Genomic DNA, 21,194 nt, shown 5'->3' on the forward strand with positions numbered 1-21,194 from the left:
TTATTTTTTTGTGTGAACATTCTAGCCTGAAGGCCATATCAGAAAGTGTGACCAAAATTCTTGTGCAGACAAAAAAATCTTTTCTAAAATCAGATAATGAAATTGTATTGAGTTTAAAATGAGTTATACCTATTGCCCAATTTTCTTCATCCTCTCTACTAAGTCAATGGTTCTCAACCTGTGGGTCAGGACTTTTTGGAATCTCATATTAGATATCCTGTATATCAGACATTTATATTACAATTTATATCAGTAGGGAATTACAGTTGAAAACTAAGCATGAAATAATTTTATGTTGGGGACACTAAACAATGGGAAGTGCATTCAAGGATATGCAGCCTTAGAAGGATGAGACCCCTCCCAAATCACACGGGAGAGAGACATATATGAACACCCAGAAGTTTGGACAATCCTGAGACTGTGTGATAGACTACGACTTCTGCCCACCTTTGCCCACATGACTGGCTAAAGAGGATACTGCATAGTGCCTCTGGACGCAGGAATATAGGAGCAGTCAACTGCAGGAGCCCTCCATCCAGGTCTGAGCCCAGAACTGACCTGAACCAGTCAAAGAGCTCCCTGAACCCAAATCTCATGGAAGAGTGGAGAGCTGGACACTCAGAAGTGCGGACACCAGAGAAACGAGAGGAAACTACTCTCTGCCCACATTCCAAACCCAAGAGATAATACCCAGTGCCACCTGTGCCCCCTGTGCACAGGGATTTGTAAGCATTCAGGGGCAGGACCCTTCTGGTTGCTACCCTCACAGAGAGCTGAAAGCTAGCTGCCAGGAGCAACCACCTGCCTGAGAAAAGAACACTCTGTTCTCAGAACTGACTGAAAGAAAACAGGAAAACAGGTCTACAGGAGTGCTGACACACAGGCCTACAGGAGGGTCAAGCCACCTTCAGAAAAAGCAAGGGGCTCAAAAACTGGAGGCCAGAGCAAACACTGGAGGCCAGAACAAACAAGGCTATTGCTCACCAAAGGAGCTTAATGGACACACCTGAAACTCCACATACTCGACTCAAAGAGACACACAACTGCTACCAATCAATATCCCCATTTTAATTAATTTGGCCATGTTTATTTCTTTGTAAAATTGAGTTTTTTTTATTTAAAGACTTCTTCAGTTGGGTGTACATCTGCATGTATGTTATATAGGTTTGTTCATGTGAAAGGTGGGATCCACAAAGGCCAGAAAAAGGGTCCTGTCACCTGAAGCCTGATTTTCCTTTGAGAGTCACCTGATTGTAAGCTCTGAAAACAAACTTTGGTCCTCTGCAAAACTAGCATGTGCTCTTAACCTGTGAGCAATCTCTCTCATTTGTTTTAAGAATGTGAAAGCATGTTTACTGTGGTCAAATGTAAGATGAGTTCACTGATTCCAAGGAACAAGGCCAGGGAACTGGACATGCAGACAGGGAGACAGTTTGTGTGGGAAGACAGAAAGAAGGAGCCTGAGAGAGGTTTCTTGTATTTTTTGTTTATTTGTTTGTTTAGTTTTTTTGGCTTCTTCTGTACCTCAGGCTAGCATAGGTCTCCACATTTCTTCCATGTTAACTGATAACTTTTCCACCTACCCAAGATTGTAAATTGTGATATTCCTGGCATGAATGTATTTATTTTGACTTCTCTTGAGAGGACATTTGTGGATGAGTCCTTAAATTTAGATCCATTATTCAATTCAGACAATCACAATGATATTTAAATGGAGAACCTATTATCTATGGGCTTAATAAATACAGTGTACAATAAATCATTTTATTGATAGTTCACTATCCAGTAAGGAGTAATAAGGACTAGGCTGAGGGAGATTTTTGTTATAAATCAATACTTAGAATAACATTCCTTTGTAAAGTAGATACTTTATATAGTAGAGGGAACTCTATATTATTGGACACCTTTACACACATTTTGGGTCCTATGTACAGTTTGGGAGTCCATAGGAATAAAACTCTAGAGACATGTGGCATAAAGGCTTGACATAGAGATTCCTAGTAATAATCTCATGGAGGCATGACAAAAAGATCAAGAGTTCAAAGCCAGACCGGAGCCTGTTTACTTTGCCCTAGGTTGTATTCTTCTCTTTAGGCATCCCTGATGGGGCCAAGGTGCCTTGTGGTTTGAATGGACTGTATTTTCATCTTCTGTGATTCATTTAATCCTACTTCATTGGAGATGTGTCTAGGCTGCTCGCTTTAGTTTGAATGTTTAGTGCACATAACTGATCAGCCACATAAGAAGGTTGTAAACATAGCCCAGAAAAAGGACAAGGGAAAGAAGTGTCAAGAAAATTTTTATTTTATACATGCCAATGCATTCATGCACCAGGGCCTTGCCATTCTGGACCCATTAAACATTCCAGACACTACGAAGCCTGGTAGCAAGAATGGAAACGATCAAAGAGCCCAAGGAGATAACGTCCAGTTTATATAAGTACACAACAAAGCATCTTGTTAGACTGTCTGGGCAGAAGTTCTGTATAAAGGCCAAATTGTGTTTCTGAGTGAACAGGACATTGTTCCCACAGTTAATTTAATTTTGCTCCATGTCCAGCTCAGCGTTCAAGATCCCAGTCTCTGTACATCATGGTTTTCAACGATTTGAGCAGTGTCAGAAGCCACAGTCTTTTAGGAACCCAGATGAGAGATGTGTCCCAAGCCTGTTGTGTTGTCAAAAACCGAAGTCCTGTTTCACAATTTAGTGCCAGCAACAACAAAGTCTGGACCCATTGTGATAGACACAGCGCTGACCACATGTATGGCAGATATCTGTAGCAAAGGAGATGTTCTTGGTCTGCCTTATTACTCCGAGAGTATACATAAGCTCAGAAGAAAGTTCGGCAAATCTTTTTACAGAAACTTGAGCCAAGTCATCATAGCACTCCAGAGGGGCAGGGTACTGTTGCACACGGATCCTGCTCCAGTTGGCTATGTGCTGCATCAGATCCTTCAGAATGGGCACAGAGAAGTTATTGCTGTAGAAGTTGACCATGGTGAGCTGACAGCAATGTCTGAGGGCAGGTAGGAGGGCATAAAGCTGGGAGTCCGTCATCTTACACCACTGCAAATCCAGAGTCTCAAGAGTGTCTGCCACTTTCTCTAGGAGACCTCTCAGAGGCATAATATCCAGATCACATAAGACCACTCCTCTCAAATCCAGATGTTTGAGCTGAAATAGGCTTTGACTGCGGGATAGGGAATCCAAGTCTTTCTGTGAAATTAGGTAGTAAGTGATTGAAAGGGTCTCCAAGGGAGTCATCAGACACCTAGGGATAGAACAGGGGGTTAGTTCTGGCTAATGGTGTTGTAGACATTTGGCTGGAATGTACAGAGTAGTAGAAGGAACCAGATACCCCAAGGTCAGTTTGACTAAATGATCAAGGACATCATTTATGATGCTTCCTGTTGGAAATTGATCAGTCATGCCCACCCCACAGTTCATCTCTTGGCTTCACTTTAAAAATGAAAACCAGTTCAACCCAGAAATCCAGAAAGCACACAGAAAAACTTCCACCCTAAGGAAGTTGTGATAGCATCTCGATACTTGCCATGTGCTCACTGACTCTGTATTCTCTCCTTCCCTCTGAAGTCACCCTTGATCTCATTTACAGCCAAAGTTTTACCCTCTGTCCCATGCACTCAGTGCTATTTGGGATCCCAAGATTTCACCCATGGGAAGTGGGGTAAGATAGAAGTATGTTTTTTCAGATTTGAACATATATTTCAGGTTCACACTGTGCTACTGAGTCCTCCAAATCCTGGCTATCATCCCGGAAGAATTACCACCCACTCTTACTACTACTCTTAACTCCAAATCAATTCTGTCATTCATGAGTGCTCATCTGAGACACTGATTTCACTTGTAAAATTTACCTTGTGGAACACTATACATAAAAATCGTGAGTCCCATTAGTCCTTGAATATTTGTTCCTAGTGACCACTGTCAGCGTGAAGCACTAATCTTTAAGATAAGAGAGACACATTTGGTTTGGTATCTGACCTAGCTCTTCATTGTTACTTACCCTAGGACTTGATTCATGTGATCTCTAAGAAAATGGACGCAGAACATGTGGAGATGCTGGAGACAATTGAATTTGGAAAACTGAGATATAAACTTCTTGATACACTTGGCTTCTCTGTCTCTTTTTCCATTGCTATTAGAGAACATGATCCTGTGCAGGGGTGCCAGGAAGGCTTTCTGGAGATTTCTCATCTGTCCAAAATATGGAGCAAAATGTGCCAGCTCTAACAGAGTCCACTCAGTATGCAGTTCTAATTCTGTGATATGCTGTGGATCAAAAACCTTCAGGATCTCTCCAATACCACAGAGTGATAGATTCCAGACCTTCATCTTTGTACAGCAGAAATGTAGGGAGCCCTTTCTCTGCTGGGCCCACTTCAACAGGCATGTTTGTTCTTCCTTCAGGCAGGAATGGATGTACAGTTCAACTATGACCTTCACACGCTTCCTTAGTGCATATCTGTGAAAGACTTTCACAACTTTCTTTTCTTTTGAGTTCTCTGCTGAACAGCTGCTGTCTTCTTCTCCAGCCTGTATGTTCCAGAAGTAATGGTGCATATTTCTCAGGTCGAGAACCTGCAGTTTTGTTCTCCTGTGGGTAGAATATATGAATGTCATGAGACTCTGTGTCAACTTTTACTACATATATGTAAACTCATTTCTTCCCCCTGCTAAGATGTATATTTTTTAGGCATCTTATATTCAAACTGGACCCAGGCTTGCTCCACATGCTTTCCCAGACTTCTGTCCACTTGATTACTTTTCTTTCACTAAGGTAATCCTTATTTCTCCTTAGTCACTTTATTAGTGGTTTGGGGAATGCCAGGGATATGCTCATTCAACTCTGAGGCTACATTTACTCTAGTCCATATTCTAATATAATCCATATCTAGCCATCCTTAGGACAAGTAAAGAGCTTTCATGGACCATGTATCCCTGCATGAAGATGCTATCAAAATTTTCTGATCCACGTATAACCAAGACAACTGTCCTGACAAACTCTACTGTGTAGTCCATGTGCTCTCTTCTATAGTAATTGGTTATTCCTTACCTGGTGTGAAACTTTCTTGTCAGTTGCATGTCTACTCCATCTAGCACAGCCTGCAAAGTTTCCAGGTTAGGTGTCTTCATCAATGCACCCACAGGTAGACAGGGAAAAGGCCAAGCTGACACCATTTCCTTCACGAGGTTGATGTGTTTCCCAGTGAAGGCCTCCTGAACAGTGCTGGGAAGAGCACAGCAGGCAGCTCTCCCAGAGAGGACATGGCCACATCTTCATTTCTTATCAGAGACTGAATTGCCAGCTTCTCGAGTGTGGGTGGGGTCTGAACACTCATCTTTTAAGGTCTCCACTCAGAAAGCACCTGGTGAAGGATTCAGAAAAGATGCACTTTCAAGAAAAAGTTCATAAAATTTCCTCAAAATCACAACAACCACAAAGCTTCTGAGTTTGTGCTCTGCCAATGGTAGAGACATCATTTTACCTCTTCATCCTAAACTGGTCATGTAAAGACAGACTCCCACACTGGCAGCATGTCAGATTTTATATCACTCAAATGGGTATATAATTTTCTGCTCTTGATGTGTTAAGTGTGACCATTTCTTTAAAGAAAAAGAAAGGATGAAAGAGAGATAGGAAAATGGGAGAGACATTCAGGGCACAATGTGGATGACAGTAGCTAGATATTCAACAGAGGGGAGATGGAACCTTAATAGACAACCATCTGTGGATACAGGTGACTCCCAGTTGAAGGATGGGGCCACTAATCCATCTCAAAATGTTTAACCTAGAATTCTTCCTTTCTAAAGGAAAAGCATGGAGAAAAAGCAGTAGAGCCTGAAGGAAAGACCATTCAGAGTCTACCTACCTTGGGATCCATCCCACCAACAGAAATCAAACTGTGACAGTATTGCCAAGCTATGCTTACAGACAATAGCCTGGTATGGCTATCCTCAGAGAGGCTGTGCCGACCTGTCTCAGACAATTGCGGCCACTTATAAACAATGAATTTGGCTGAGCTTGGGACCACCAAGGCAGAGATAGGGAAGAAGTGAAGGAGCTGAATCAGCTTACAACCCCTAATGAATAACAAATATTAACTAAATGAACCACTTGGAGCTCCAAAAGACTAAGCACCAAAGAAAGAGTATGGTTGGATTCATCCTTTCAGATTAATATGTAGCACAAATTTCCATAAATTGCAACAATGGGAGGGAAGGCTCTTGGTCCAGAGGAGGCTTGTAGCCCCAGGTAAGTGGGATGTTATAGGGGTGAGGGAGGAGTGGGTGGGCAGATGTGGGAGCATCTCTTTAGTGTCCAAGTGGAGGGAGGTTGGGAGGAGAGTAGTCAAGTGGAGACCAAGAAGGGGGACAACTTTTGTAATGTAATTCAATAAAATAACTCATAAATGAAAAAAGAAAATAATGAATTACAATCAACAAACACTATGCAAGCAGTATTACACAGGAATAGTGATAAAAACTGCATGGTATTGGTACTGTGACAGACAGCCAGACAAGTGGAATAGAATTGAAGACCCAGAAATGAACCCACACACCTATAATCACTTGATTTTTGACAAAGAAGCCAAAACCATCTAATGAAAAAAAGATAGCATTTTCAGCAAATGGTGCTAGTTCAACTGGAGGTCAGCATGTAGAAGAATGCAGATTGATCCACGCTTATCACCCTGTACAAAGCTTAAGTCCAAGTGGATCAAGGACCTCCTCTTAAAAACAGATACACTCAAACTAATAGAAGAAAAAGTGGGGAAGCCTCTCGAACACATGGGCACTGGAGAAAACTTCCTGAACAAAACACCAATGGCTTCTGCTCTAAGATCAATAATCGACAAATGGGATCTCTTAAAACTACAAATCTTCTGTAGGGCAAAGTACACTGTTGTTAGGACAAAACGACAACCAACAGATTGGGAAGAGATCTTTACCAATTCTACAACTGACAGAGGGCTTATATCCAAAATATAAAAAGAACTCAAGAAGTTAGACTGCAGGGAGACAAGTAACCCTATTAAAAAATGGAGTTCAGGAAGTTCGGCAACAGTGATTCACTGCGCCTGCGCCCTGCTCTTCCGCCCCAAGTAGCAGTGCGACTCAAGCTGCAGTAGCTCAAGCTGTGGTGTCATCCTGGGACGGCGGACGTGTCAAGCCTATTAGTTTCTTCCAGCGACAGTCTGTCTTGGGAGAAGCAGACAGGAAAGTTGGAGCGAGGGACGCCCAAAGAGAAAACGAAAGGAGGGCAAGATGAAGGGCGGCTATCTCAAATTGGATGCAGATTTTAGGAAGAAGTCTTTTGCAAACACTGGTTTAAATTGTAACTCACTCTGATAGCCCTCTGCAGTCTTTAGACTCACTTCGCAGAGACCTTTGGCTATGTCCAATCCTTTTTCCTTGTATCCCAACTATAAAAACTGTGTTACAGTTTTTCATTTTTGAGGCTTCAAAATAGTTATGCTGGCTTCAAATTAGATTCAACGTGGAGATTTGGTACTGCGTGACGTATTAATCTCTTTTGGTTGAGAGGAATGAGATATGTTGACTTTTAAACGATATAATCCCAGTAATCCCAGAACTCAGGAGGCTGGCGGGTCCCTGAATTCCTGAGTTCAAGGCCAGCCGGGTCGAGAGATGGGGTGGGGGTTGGGGAGAGGAGCAGACAGACAGACGGTATTCTGTGTTTCTCTCTTAGCATACTGAAAGAATCGAAGGTCCAGAATTGAAGTCAGAGCCGAGTCCGGCAGCCTAGTGCCCCCTGGGATTTTTAAAGAGTAGAGGACGGGAACTAACACGCTCAAAACCGCCACGTGTCCTCAACCCTGTCTTAATGATTCATTCTTCTTGTGTTTCACTGAACTGTTTCTGTATTTCCCGTTTTCTTTCTCACCTTAAGGCCTTATTTTCATCTCACATTCCAGGAAATCTGAGTTTTTAAGTATTTAACTAGTTGTTTCCAGCAGTTTCAGAACACCCTAAACCTGAGTCAAGGAGTTAAATATAACCTGAATTTCATAGTCAATCCTAGGACCTAAAAGCATCATTACCTAAACCGTGCTTTCTGTACGATATTAATAGATGTACTTGGGGAAGAAATTTTATGCTGGGAATAGTTTGCCTTCTAAAGTTTATTTTTTAAAAAACGTTGATTACATTATGTGATATCATGTGTCATAGAAAAATCATTTTGGGGGTACTTAAGTGCATAATACTTTACCTTGAAGCAAATATTATTTGTTATATACTTCATAGTTGCTACTTTTGACCTTTTCTGGTGACCACTGATGTTACATGATCTTACTTTCAAAGATATTTCTAAGTTTTGCCTTTGTAAAGCTAGGGGCCAAACTGGGGACTTTGTGTATGCTAGCAAGTCCCCTACTACAGAATTACAGCCTTGAATTCTGTCTGCAGTATTACTAAATGTCTAAAGTATATTACACATCTGTGGAATAAAGTCATCATAAAAAAAAATGGAGTTCAGAGCTAAACAAAGAATTCACAGCTGAGGAATGCTGAATGCCTAAGAAACACATAGGGAAATATTCAATATCTTTAGTCATAAGAAAACTGCAAATCAAAACAACACTGAGATTTCAACTCACACCAGTGAGAATGATGAAAAACTCAGGTGACAGCAAATGCTGGGGAGGATGTGGAGAAAGAGGAACACTCCTCCATTGCTGGAGGGATTGCAGACTGGTACAATCAGTACTGTAAATCAGTCTGGAAGTTCCTCAGAAAATTGGACATTGAACAATCTGAGGACTCAGCTATACCACTCTTGGGCATATACCTAAAAGATGCCCCCAACATGTAACAAAGACACATGCTCCACTATGTTCATAGCAGCCTTATTTATACTACTCAGAAGGTGGAAAGAACCCAGGTGCCCTTCATAGAGTAATGGATGCAGAAAATGTGGTACATCTACACAAAGGAATTTTACTCACCCATCAAAAAGAATGACTTTAAGAAATTCATAGGCAAATGGTTGGAACTGGAAAATATCATCCTGAGGGAGGTAACCCAATCACAGAAAAACACACATGGTATGCACTCATTGATAAGTGGATATTAGCCCAAATGTTCGAAATAACCTAGGTGCACAGACTACATGAAACTCAAGGATCACCAAAATGCCAGTGCTTCACTACTTCTTTAAAAGGGGAACAAGAATACCCTTGGAAGGGAGCAGGAAGGCAAAGTTTAGAACAGAGGCAGAAGGAACACCCATTCATAGCCTGCCCCACATGTGGCCCATATATACAGAGCCACCAAACTAGATAAGATTGATATAGGAAAGAAGTGCAGGGTACAGGAACCGGATGTAGATCTCTCCTGAGAGTCACAGCCAGAGTACAGCAAATATATAGGCGAATGCCATCATTAAACCACAGACTGAGAACCAGACCCCAGTTGATGGAATCTTAGAAAGGACTTAAAGAGCTTGAAGGGACTTGAGATACCATATGAACAACAATGCCAACCAACCAGAGCTTCCAGGGACTAAGATACTACCCAAAGACTATACATGGACTGACCCTGGACTCCAACTGCATACTTAGCATTGAATAACCTATTAAGAGCACCAGTGGAAAGGGAAGCCCTTGGTCCTGCCAAGACTGAACCCCAGTGAACGTGGTTGTTTGGGGGGGCGTTAATGGTGGGAGGATTGGGAGGGGAACACTCATATAGAATTGGAGGGGGAGGGGCTAGGGGTTTGTAGGCGGGGAAACCAGGAAGGGGAATAACAATTGAAATGTAAATAAATACTCGAGTTAATAAAGATTAAAAGAAAAGAAAAGAATGAAATACAAACAACCAACAAACAAGAAATGAAATGAACAAATAAGCAAACTAACAAGAAAAGAAACAAACAAACAAAAAAAACCCTCCTGTTGTGGATGAAAATGGAATTCCTCCTAAGAAGGATGAAAACAGTGGGTTCTTAAATTTTCAGGTTTTCCTGGGTCCCAAAAGCAGACCACATCCAATAACAAATTATGTTAAAGAGATGCAAAGCAAAGCCTTAGGTAAGATATTTGAGTAAATCACAAGTATAATTCTAGATATTTTGAGTTAAAGAGGATCAAAGACACAAGTTCTCCAGGTTTCCAGTATGAGCCAGGGTCTCAGAAAAACAAACACAACAAGCATTTGTGAGAATGGAAATATGAAGTAATATGTTAGTAATCTTAGTCCTGAGGAGGCTGCTGAGTCAGGAGTGTTTTGAAATCCAGCCTACCCAGAGCCACATGGCCATTTCTAGGAGAGCTTGAATAACATAGAATCACCTTCTTTTAAAAAATCTATCACAATATTGAAATCAACAGGCTAACATAGATGTTAGAAATGAGGCTAAAACTTGATTTGGAATTAAATCCAAGGACTTTGTTGAGTTCATCTAAAGAGACAGAAATTAAAATGTGTTGTCATATTTTAGAGTCTAAAGGCATATATCAAAGTGCATGACTCAAAGGAAACCATTTACATACCAGTTCTGAGCACTGCAAGGAGGTCTCTGAGTCCCAGGGAAACCAGGCAGCTATCTAGGCTCCAGGTCTCTGAATGTTTTCTCTAGCTCCACTGAAGCCTGTATATACCTCGCTGCTCACCCTCCCTATTGCAAGCACACCCTCCAATCCCAAACTGGAATTAGATTGGATGGTCAAACTCCACCCTTTGAATTCTATAGGGAACATCATCCAACCAGTTCCTTGATTGAATCAGAGCTCTGGGTGAGAATTCCTCCCCATGAGACCATCCCTCAAACATTTCACATGTTAATTAGCAACATATCGTGGAATTTTTGAATTTCTCCCCTCATTTCCTTACTTATTACGTAGTTTTGAATCCAGTACTGTACTGGGTCCTATTTTGAAGCCAGGGTTGTTTTAGAACTCTAAGTTCAACAATCCTTGTGCCTCACTATCTTTCTTCCTGCTTGGATTAATATTGTAATCACTATAACTGAGTGAATTCTATTCATGTGACCAAGTCAGTCCTTTTTGCCTAAGATCAGGGTTTACTCTGATGCTCATACTAGTCATAAAATAATTTGTAATATTATTATCACTAGATTTGGAATACACAGTTTAATAGTCAGGAATATGTTTTGGTTCTCAAGGACTGAATTGAATACTTTTCCAATAAACTACAGCATCACCTATTCAAGAGATGGAGGCAGGAGCATAGCTTGATTCCATTAATACTGTCCCAGGGTGATTGGTGTGTACTCAATATGCAGAGAGCCATGCAGCATACAGGGCATTCTCTCTCCAGGATTCCATGCAGTTTGCAAGATAGCAAAAATTGTAATCTCACAGTGCAAGAATTGAAATCCGGAGGATTAGTTCAAGACCATCTTCAGCCATAGGTTAATACAGGAACAACCTGAACCCTACATTTGAGCCAATTTCTAAATGGAGACAAAGAGAAAGAGAAAAAGGAGTGTCTGACAGAGACGCTGCTCTGGACTACAAAAATGAGGGACTATTTCATGTAGATTCAGCCTAGCATGCTTCCTTAAGATGAACTCAGGTGTGGGATGTGTTGTGCAATTGAATTTAGGTGTTCTGTAAATATGAGAGTCTTCAACTAATCCTAGAGCATTCAAGATACCCGACAACCACTGAGCACCTCTCCACTTGCTGTGATCTTTCCTTTATGAAAACCTACTTCAACTCTCTTAAAACTATGGATGGCATGTCCCTCCCTGGCACACTTTATAAGTTGTTTTGAAAACTTTAGTATGGTATAGGTTTGCAAAACACATTATATTATATCCAAAGATGACATCATATTTCTAGGTGTGTACTCAGACTCACTGTTCTGGAAAGAAATGGATGTCCCCATCTGTCTAGATCATGCAGTGATACATAATCTACTCTTTTGTGAATGCCAAACAAGGACTTTATTCCCTGATTTACACTGTTGTGGGAGGGAAATGTTAGAGATTCCCCCAAAAAACCAACATGATCTGATCTGATGCACATCACAGCAGTTTTTTGCTCTATTAAAGCAAGTTCCGCATCCCTCCCAACTTACCTTCATCATATAGGAAAGTTTTGTGGTGGTGGATCCCAAAATTTCTATCATGGCTAGCTTTATAATAAGCAGCAAGCAGAGGTAAATATGCAAGCATGTAATTGGAAAGCTACTGTGGACTTATCATAATTGGCCATTGCTGGGAGACAGACATAAACTTAATTTCTCTTGCCCTCTTCATTGTTGGTCTTAGACAAGGTGTGGGCTTGTAACTGAAGGGTAGGTTTGATAGAGGAATAACATATACATACTGGTCTGGTTGAGGGTATAACCTGGTAATGCTGGTCTTGTTGGGGATTAGCCTAGAGATTTGATTTTGTTGAGGTGCAACTTTGACTTTTGTAAAACGTACCAGTTATTAGTTCACCCGAGTTCACACATACATCAGGTATTCTAAACTGGAGTCTGAACATAAAGATAAGGCATTTCAGCAGCCATAGAAATGCTTGCCAAAATGAATGCATGTCATCCTCCTGCCTCAGCCTTCTGAATGCTGCCTTAGTAGAAGATGTGAGAGCATGAAGCTCAACTCTTTCTTCCTGAACAGACAAATAATTGTGTAAGGTGTTTGTCATGTCCTTTTATAATGCTGTTTTATGGTATTGTGCATGTATTTTCAATAGCACACTAAGGGCTCCAGATGACTTCCTGCTGAACAATGATGGTAATAAATGATGAAAACACAGCCAGGTGACTTTGCTCGCATAGAAATTCTCCCAGGACAAAAGGAAGGCAAAGGCAGGAGGATCTCTGTGAGATGAAATTCAAAATTGACCCTATCTATAGAACACCAGACTAGCAAGTGGGCTAGAAAGTTTTTTCAAGCACATACAGAGCAGGACTAAGGAACAGGATCTCAGTTTCAGTCAAGTTCAGAGGGCACACTCAACCAAAGACAGAACTGACAAAAATAAAGAAACAAACAAGCAAACAAACAAAAATACAAGTAACCTGTCAGGCCCTCCATCCTCCTACTCTGAAGAGCATGGAACAGAAGATCAAAGTCACCAGGACTGCGGTCCTTGAATTTTGATAAAACCATGCTGTCCAACCAGCTGAATCTTATGTGTTCCACCATTGCATGGAATTCCTCAAGCACATCCTGGGCAAGCTTCCCAGAGGGACATATGGCAATCACAGAGAAGCTCTAGAGAAAAGCTTTTATGAATATAATTGCATCAGGTGTCTATCCTGTCTCATTGAGTCCAAAGCCTGCACCTGAAGAAAGTCCTTTCTCCATCATTCGGTATTTAGAAAAAAGCCTCCATGCCCTATGAGGCTTGATTTTTTTCCCAGCTTCCTAAAAAGGAGTCACTGTCTTTATCTCTGGCCAGATGTAATTGTGGATCTTCCATTAATAACTGTGGTGCCTGTTAACTTGTCAAGGTCTAAGCTAGCCCTTAAGCTCCCTAACTACCTGCTAGTGAGCCCATCCCAGCTCAAAGTCTCCTTTCTCTTGGTCCCATTGTATCCTGAAAATCTTAATTTCCATTATTGATTTCTCTTTCCTTTTCCCAGGAGACATCTTTAGCGCTTTGGAAGCAACCCTTATTCTCTTGACCCAAGGAGCTTGGACTCTGTACTGCAGCCATTTTCATTCATGAAGTCCACGGACATGTGACTGAGCTGCCTATTTAACACCCAGCTCTGATTGTAATTATATGTTTGGATGAGACAGAATTATATTGTTTAGTGTAGGCTAGACTCAGTTTTGGGGCCTTCCTTCCTCTGTACCTTGAAGCTTGCATCACCACCGTGGATCATCTCTGCTGCTGTTCTCTCCATGATGAATATCTTAGTTCATTTGTGTTTTGGTGTGTCAGCAATGGAGCCTGCATGTAGTGGAGGGAGAACTAGAACCTGAAGCAGTTTCTTTCAGTATACCTGTGGTTCTCTTTAGTGAATTCAGTCATGGCAGCAATTGAAATTCTAGTCTGAACCACTCACTAGCTGTAATGTTCTCTTAAGGTTTTTATTTAGAAATTTTGTTTGCTTTGTCCATTGGGGAGTTTTGGGTTTTTTGTTTGTTTCTTTGTTTGTTTGTTTTGTTTTTTGATTTTTTTGTTTTCTGTTGCTGTAGTTTTTTCTTTTGCTTTGTTTTATACAGTGTTTGTTTGTTTAAAAGCTAAGGTTGTTCCTGAACTCACAGTATATACCAGGCTGACCTTGACTTCACAGGTCCACCTGTTTCTCCCTCCCTATTGCTAGGGTTAAGACCTGTACAGGAACCACAGTGTAAACTATACCTTGTTCGAGTCTTTGTTTGTTTTCTTGTTCTGACACTAGGTATCTCTTTTTAAGAGCCCCAACTATCTTGCAAACCACTCTGTGGACTGATTTGGCCTGGACCTGGAAGATCCACCTGCCTTTGTCTCCTCAGTGCCCCCTTGCCCAGCTCTGGTTTAATTTTAACACATATCCTTACTCCACAGGCTTCACTGGTTAGGAATTAATTATTTAGATAAGGCTAGCCCAGAGTTCACTGAATCAGTCAACTTTGACTCCTGAGTGGAGGAATTAAATTTGTATGCCAACATTCCCAACATAGATCTATTGTTTTAGGAAGGTTTACTCTATGTGTAGGGGGTGTTTTTCCTCCAAATATGAATGGGCATCACTCACATGCCTGGTGCCAAGGAAGGTCAGAAGTGGCTTTCAGATTTGGGTGGAACTGGAGTCACAGACCAACTCAAGCAACCCTATAGGTGATGGGAATTGAGGATTGACAGGTTCTCGATATGGGTCAAGCAACTCTATAGTCCATATCCCACTCCAGGCATCATTCCCTCAATTAAGTCTGTTATGTTGATCCTACCTCAAATCTCTGTTTCCTGGGGTGTCAAGGGCAGCATCTCCCTCAGAACCTACTTTCTCTTTGTTTTTTGTCCATTTACAGAGCAGGTTTTGTCTGACTCATGCTATTCTTCAGCTTACAATTTGGCTGAACATGACTTTTAACAGAGCCTCCTACCTCCAACTTTCAATTTTCAGCTTAGCAGCATGCCCCATCATGTATGCTGCCCAGAGAGTTGGAGACAGGACTCCCAGTATACTGCTTGACTTCCTACCATCTGAGTACAGACACAGCATTCTGGCTACAATAGTAATGGATCAAGCCATGGTCCAGTTCCACCTTGTGTGTGGCTGCTGCGGCAGTTCATTGACAGAGCATCCACTACAGTCCTTGAGCTTCAGTATATATTCCTTTCTCTGATGCAGGGTTTGCTTTCAAATCCAGTGGAAAAGAATATTGTTGAATTATTTTATGTCTTTAAATGGCTACAGATTAAACCACGAGCTGAAGCAAAGTGGAGATGACTCTGGTCCCATGAATAAAATTCAGCCAGATATGGTAATTCAGAACAGTAATCCCAGCATAAGAAGGATTCTGAGGCATGGGTATTGTTAGACCTTAGACTTCTAGCACAACCTTGGTTTTAGAGCGTGAACCAGTCCCTGAAACATATTGAAAACTAAGAAATCCTTAAGCAAATGAAGGAACAAATCAAAAATTGTTGTGTTATATGGTGAAAGAACAAGTGCTATGATTATACTTAGCCAAGAAACTTTTTTTGTGGGGGGCAGAGGGCAGGGTTGGTGATGAGTGGTGAGTATGTCACAACCCCTTCTGATTCAATCAATGAAATGATTGGATGTTTGCTCTAGATGTAAAAGGGTGGAGATTAAATCAGGAAATCAGAATCCAGTTCCCAGTTGAAGGGTGTGGCTTCAATAGGGAGGGGTGAGTAGGAAGGTGCATAAAAGCTTCAGTGGAGCCAGAGAACACACTCCGAGACCTGCATCCTGGAAAACAGCCTGGTTTGGCTGGGACTCAGAGACCAATCTGCAGTTCTCTGGACTGGTATGTAATGATTTTCACTTGGGTCATGCAGTTTGATGAAGGGAAATTTAGACTCCAGGATAGCAGAGAAATCTTCATTTCTATCTTGTGAAAGGAACACATTGTTGACCTTGGGTTTCATTCCAAATGAAGTTTTAGCCTTATCTCAGGTATCTTTTTATTATAGCTTGCATATTTACTTAGTGTGCTCGATATAATGTTTTGAGAGAAGGATTCTCTATGTTGCTCAAATTCTCTTATTAAGTGACCATGTGGCTCTGGGTAATGTGAAAGGCAGATCATTCTGACTAAGATGTTCTCTCATGTTTTGCTCACTGAAATGATAGTCTTTATTTCTTTTTGTGAAACTGCGACTCACACTGTAGACCTGGAGACCATGTATCCTTGATCTACTTTAACTCTGAATAGCTGGAATTCTACTTGTGAGTTACTCACAAGTGGACATGGTCCTCTTCCCAGAAAAGGAAACCCTAAAATGTTCAGAAATGTACTGACTTCATCCTGATTTCTGGGAATCAATAGTGATCCACATCAGTAGGCTTTGGTTTGTTGGTATGTTCAATGGGTTTGTTAGAAGTGGAGTTAATTTTTAAATTTTTTTTGAGAAAAGGTTATACATAAAGCTTTTATACCTGAAAATTCTGGGCAATTTGTGTGATTGAAAGGCTCCCATAATAACATTGTAGGAGTCTGTCTCTCCACTCCCAGTTTAGGATAAAGAGGTAGATTGTTGTCTGTACCATTGCCAGAGAAGTAAGTCAGAAGCTTAAAGGTTGTTACGATAGTGAAGAAATTTTTACAAACTTTGTCTTGAAATTATATTCTTTTCTGACCTCTTTCCCAGGAGCCTTCTTTCTGGAGCCCTTAGAGGATGAGTGTTCAGAGCCCACCCACACTCCAGAAGCTGGCAAGGCAGACTCTGCTGAGAAATGAGGCTGTGATCATATCCTCTCTGGAGGAGCTGCCTACAGTGCTCTTCCCAGCATTGTTCAAGGAGGCCTTCGAGGGCAGGCACAGCAAGCTTGTGAAGGAAATGGTGACAACTTGGCCTTTCCCCTGTCTCCCTGTTGGGGCATTGATGAAGACACCTAACTTGGAAACCTTGCAGGCTGTCCTAGAAGGTGTAGACATGCGACTGACAAGAGATATTCACCACAGGTAAGGAGTGTGAAGTACTGTAGAAGGGAACACAGGAATTAGACTTTAGAGATTATGGGTTCTGGCAGAGTGTTTTCTGATGGGATCTTCAGACTCTGATACAGAAGCCTTGAAATCTATTGGTTGCTTGGAGTAGGGAGAGATTTCTCTGGATTAGGGCTTTGAATAGACGTAGCCTCACTGTAGAATGCACCTAACCCTGGTATTCCCGTAACCACTAATTATGGGACTAACGAAAACTTAAGAGTAGCTTGTTGGAAAGAAAGTGATCCTGCATACAAATGTAGCTCAGAGAAAGCTTCCATAGAATGTGTGTGCACATTTTACTCTTGTTGCATAAAACCAACACCATGGCAGGGTAGGGGAGAATGGAGTTTAGAGTCCTGTAGTGTAAACTGACTGAAGGTCTTGTCATGTCTGCCAATATTTCATCTTTTTCACCCTTAGCAAGGGAAAACTTCAGGTTCTGGACCTGAGGAATGTGCACCACACTTTCTGGAACATATGGGCTGATGAAGAGGATGGCAGCTGTTCTTCAGAGTCCTTGGATGAAAATCCGGTAGTGAAGGTCCTTCCCCAATATGCACTGAGGCACAAACTGAAGGTGGTAACTGAGCTGTGCCTCAGGCCCCGTCTTGATGAAGCACAAGCATGCTTCTTGAAGTGGGCCCAGCAGAGAAAGGGCTTCCTGCATTTCTGCTGTACGAAGCTGAAGATCTGGGCTATGCCTATGGACTTTATCAGAGAGATCTTGAATGTCTTTCACCCAGAGAACATCGAGGAATTGGAACTGAACACTGAGTGGAATGTCTTCCAGCTGGCCCATTTTACTCCCTTCTTTGGGCAAATGAGAAATCTTCGCAAACTGCTCCTGGCACCCCTCTACAAGAATGTATTCAAGATTGCCAATAGAACAGGAGAGAGAGAGGACAAGTGTGTCAAGGGTTTCATTTCTATGTTCTCAAAATTCAATTGTCTCCAGCATCTCTCCTTGAGTGGCGTCCATTTTCTTAGAGACCACATGAATCAGGTCTTCAGGTAAGCAAGGATGGAGGGCTGGGTTACCTAGCAGAGCAACCTTTCCTCTTCTATTTTAAGATTTAATGGTGCAGGTTGTTTTTAAGTCAGTCAATAGAAACAAACATTTTGGGAGCTTTAGAATATGGAAATTGTGTGTAGTGATTCAAAGTCACAAATGAGCTCTTCTGAAGTAGAGGATTGAAGGAAGTTATGCAATAGTTCATATCTCATCGGGGGGGTTGTAATTCTGTATGGAATTGTAGGCAACGTATAGCCCAGAAAGAGAAAAGGAAAATGAGCATGCAGTTAAGAGTCGTAGGACTCAGCAGCAAAGTGAGGAGGGGATATCTGGATGGGGTTCTGTGGGAACAGCCTTCTATCTTTCACTAGATTCCCATGAGTGAAGGGTTTTGAGCTGCATAGGTCTGAGCAACTTGGTCATGAGGAAAGGTTTGGGCCTGTAAAGGAAGACTAAATTGAGTGTTCAGAGCCTAGGATGGAATGCATCTAAGAGTGAGTCTACAAATAATTTCCCTAGATATTGTCAGGAATCTTTTAGCATAGAATTTTTCCTCTTACAGCATGGTCCTGTAGGATAAATTGCTTCTCTGCTTGAGACTGAGAGCAAAAGATCAGCTGTGGGTGTGAATGGACTGATTTTAAAAGGAAACCTCTTAGATAATATCTTTGATATTTGGTCACCTGGTTCCTTCTTTGATTTCATAAAGCCCACCCCACAAATCCCATCACCATTTACAAGAGTTAATGTTCTTGTCTTCTTTATTTCTAGGAGCCTGATGACACCCTTGGTGAAACTCTCCATCATGCACTACCGAATTTCACAGAAAGACTTGGATTCCTTCTCCTTCTGTCAGAGCCTCTTTCACCTTAAACATCTGGAGATGAGAGGTGTGACCCTAAGTTCTTTGGATATTATGCCTCTGAGAAGTCTCGTGGAGAAAGTGGCAGATAAAATTCAGACTCTGGATTTGCAGGGGTGTAGAATGAAAGACTACCAGCTCAATGCCCTCCTACCTGCCCTCACACGATGCTCTCAGCTCACCAAGATTAACTTCTACAACAATGACTTCTCCATGGCCATCCTAAAGGACTTTTTGCAGCACACTGCCAACTGGAGAAAAATCAATGTGGAACAATACCCTGCCCCTCTGGAGTGCTATGATGAGTTAGCTCATGTCTGCAGAGAAAGGTTTGCCCAACTTTGTCTGGAGCTCATGGATACACTTGGGACAATAAGGCAGCTCAAGAGCATTTCTTTTGCTACAAATATGTGCCACAAATGTGGTATGCAGTGTGTCTATGGACGGGAGAACAGAACTTGTAGTTGCCGGCTGTAAACTTGGGTACATGACTACTAGATATGAATAAATGACAGGATCCTGACACAACTCTCACCTGGGGTGCTCACTGATTGTGATTTCAGACACTGTTTAGATGGTTGAAAACAAAAATCATGTACAGAGACTGGGATCTTGGAAGCTAAGCTTGAAAAGGGAAACTGTCTGATGGACTGTGGGAACAGGGGCCTTGTGGAGTCAGAAACACAACTGGGACATTTTCACGATCCGTATTCTGGACAGAGTACCTATAGTCTTTGTAGTTTACTTTTCAACTTTTTGTCCTTCGCTGAATTCAGTGAACAACTAGAGCATATGTTCTTTTTTACACGTCATTAATGTTGTCATAGTTGAATAAAGTATCCAAATTTAAGGATTCTGTAACAAATACCGTCTGGAGAGGGGTAAAATGAACAAGTTAGCGCATTTGTGTTCTCTTAGGGTCTGTATGACATCTGTCCAGGATCTTCTGGCCTTCATAGTCTCTGGCGAAAAGTCTGGTGTGATTCTGATAGGTTGTCTTTATATGTTACTTAACCTTTTTCCCTTACTGCTTTTAATATTCTTTCTTTATTTTGTGCATTTGGTGTTTTGACAATCATGTGATGGGAGGTGTTTCTTTTCTGGTCCAATCTATTTGGAGATCTGTAGGCTTCTTGTATGCTTATGGGTATCTCTTTCTTTAGGTCAGGGAAGTTTTCTTCTATGATTTTGTTGAAGATATTTACTGGTCCTTTGAGCTGGGAGTCTTCACTATCTTCTATACCTATTATCCTTAGGTTTGATCTTCTTATTGAGTCCTGGATTTCCCGTATGTTTTGGACCAGTACCTTTTTCTGCTTTATATTATCTTTGACAGTTGAGTCGATGATTTCTATGGAATCTTCTGCTCCTGAGATTCTCTCTTCTATCTCTTGTATTCTGTTGGTGATGCTTGTATCTATGGCTCCTTGTCTCTTCCTTTGGTTTTCAATATCCAGGGTTGTTTCCATGTGTTCTTTCTTGATTGCTTCTATTTCCATTTTTAATTCATTCAACTGAACACAGAAGCCATCACACCTTCAAACTTTAATTCAATCCAGAATCTTAGCTTCTAGATTCCCGAAAGACCTCTTGCTTAGGCGATTAGAGCCTGTCTAGTTGACAGACAATTCCTTTTGCCAAAACTTTTCATCTCCTCTCAAGGCCAATCAAAACATCCACTTGTCTACCTTTGGGTTTTAGGTTTGGTGTGATAGCTAATTGTGTTAACGGCATTTAGAATTACTAGGGAAACTCACCTGAGCATGTTTCCTAAAACGTGTAACTGGCCAGGAACGTGAACCAAATTGAATTGCAGTGGCAGCATCTCAAAGTCTAGTAGCCAGGATTGAATAAAACAGGGAAATCCAGGTGAGCACCAAAATCATCTCTCTATGCTTCCTGTTTGGATGCACCATGACCGGGTCTCTTCCCTCTTTCCATAATTCCATTCCCACAATATTGTGCTTTAGAACATCCCACGAACAGTTGGCTAAATAAACCCCTTTCTCTCTTAAGGTGCTTCTTGTGAGGTTTCTGATGACAGCAATCATTAATGAATCCACTAAAGTTCAGCGTATTAGACTTGATAGACCTAAGAAATCAAGTGTTATCAATAAACAAATTAACCAAGTAACAGTACAGGTGATATGAGTTGACTGAGGATTGGTGGGTAAGGAGCCATA

General features: G+C 41.4%; 1 protein-coding gene and 1 pseudogene across 1 annotated transcript; one reads left to right on the top strand and one right to left on the bottom strand.

Moving 5' to 3' along the window:
• Window positions 1-2,703: 2,703 nt before the first annotated feature.
• On the bottom strand, window positions 2,704-5,363 carry Pramef20-ps1 (PRAME family member 20, pseudogene 1; annotated as a pseudogene).
• A 10,491-nt stretch (window positions 5,364-15,854) lies between these two features.
• Pramel36l1 (PRAME like 36 like 1) lies at window positions 15,855-20,889 on the top strand. The gene is made up of 4 exons (XM_087584708.1): window positions 15,855-15,952; window positions 16,797-17,110; window positions 17,558-18,148; window positions 18,921-20,889. The coding sequence occupies exons 2-4, from the start codon at window positions 16,824-16,826 to the stop codon at window positions 19,486-19,488; spliced, it is 1,446 nt and encodes a 481-aa protein (XP_087440834.1). The 5' UTR covers window positions 15,855-15,952; window positions 16,797-16,823; the 3' UTR covers window positions 19,489-20,889.
• Window positions 20,890-21,194: the final 305 nt, after the last annotated feature.

The sequence above is a fragment of the Rattus norvegicus genome, chromosome 14 (genome assembly GCF_021556685.1).
Source record: "Rattus norvegicus strain SHRSP/BbbUtx chromosome 14, alternate assembly SHRSP_T2T, whole genome shotgun sequence".
Classification (NCBI taxonomy): domain Eukaryota; kingdom Metazoa; phylum Chordata; class Mammalia; order Rodentia; family Muridae; genus Rattus; species Rattus norvegicus.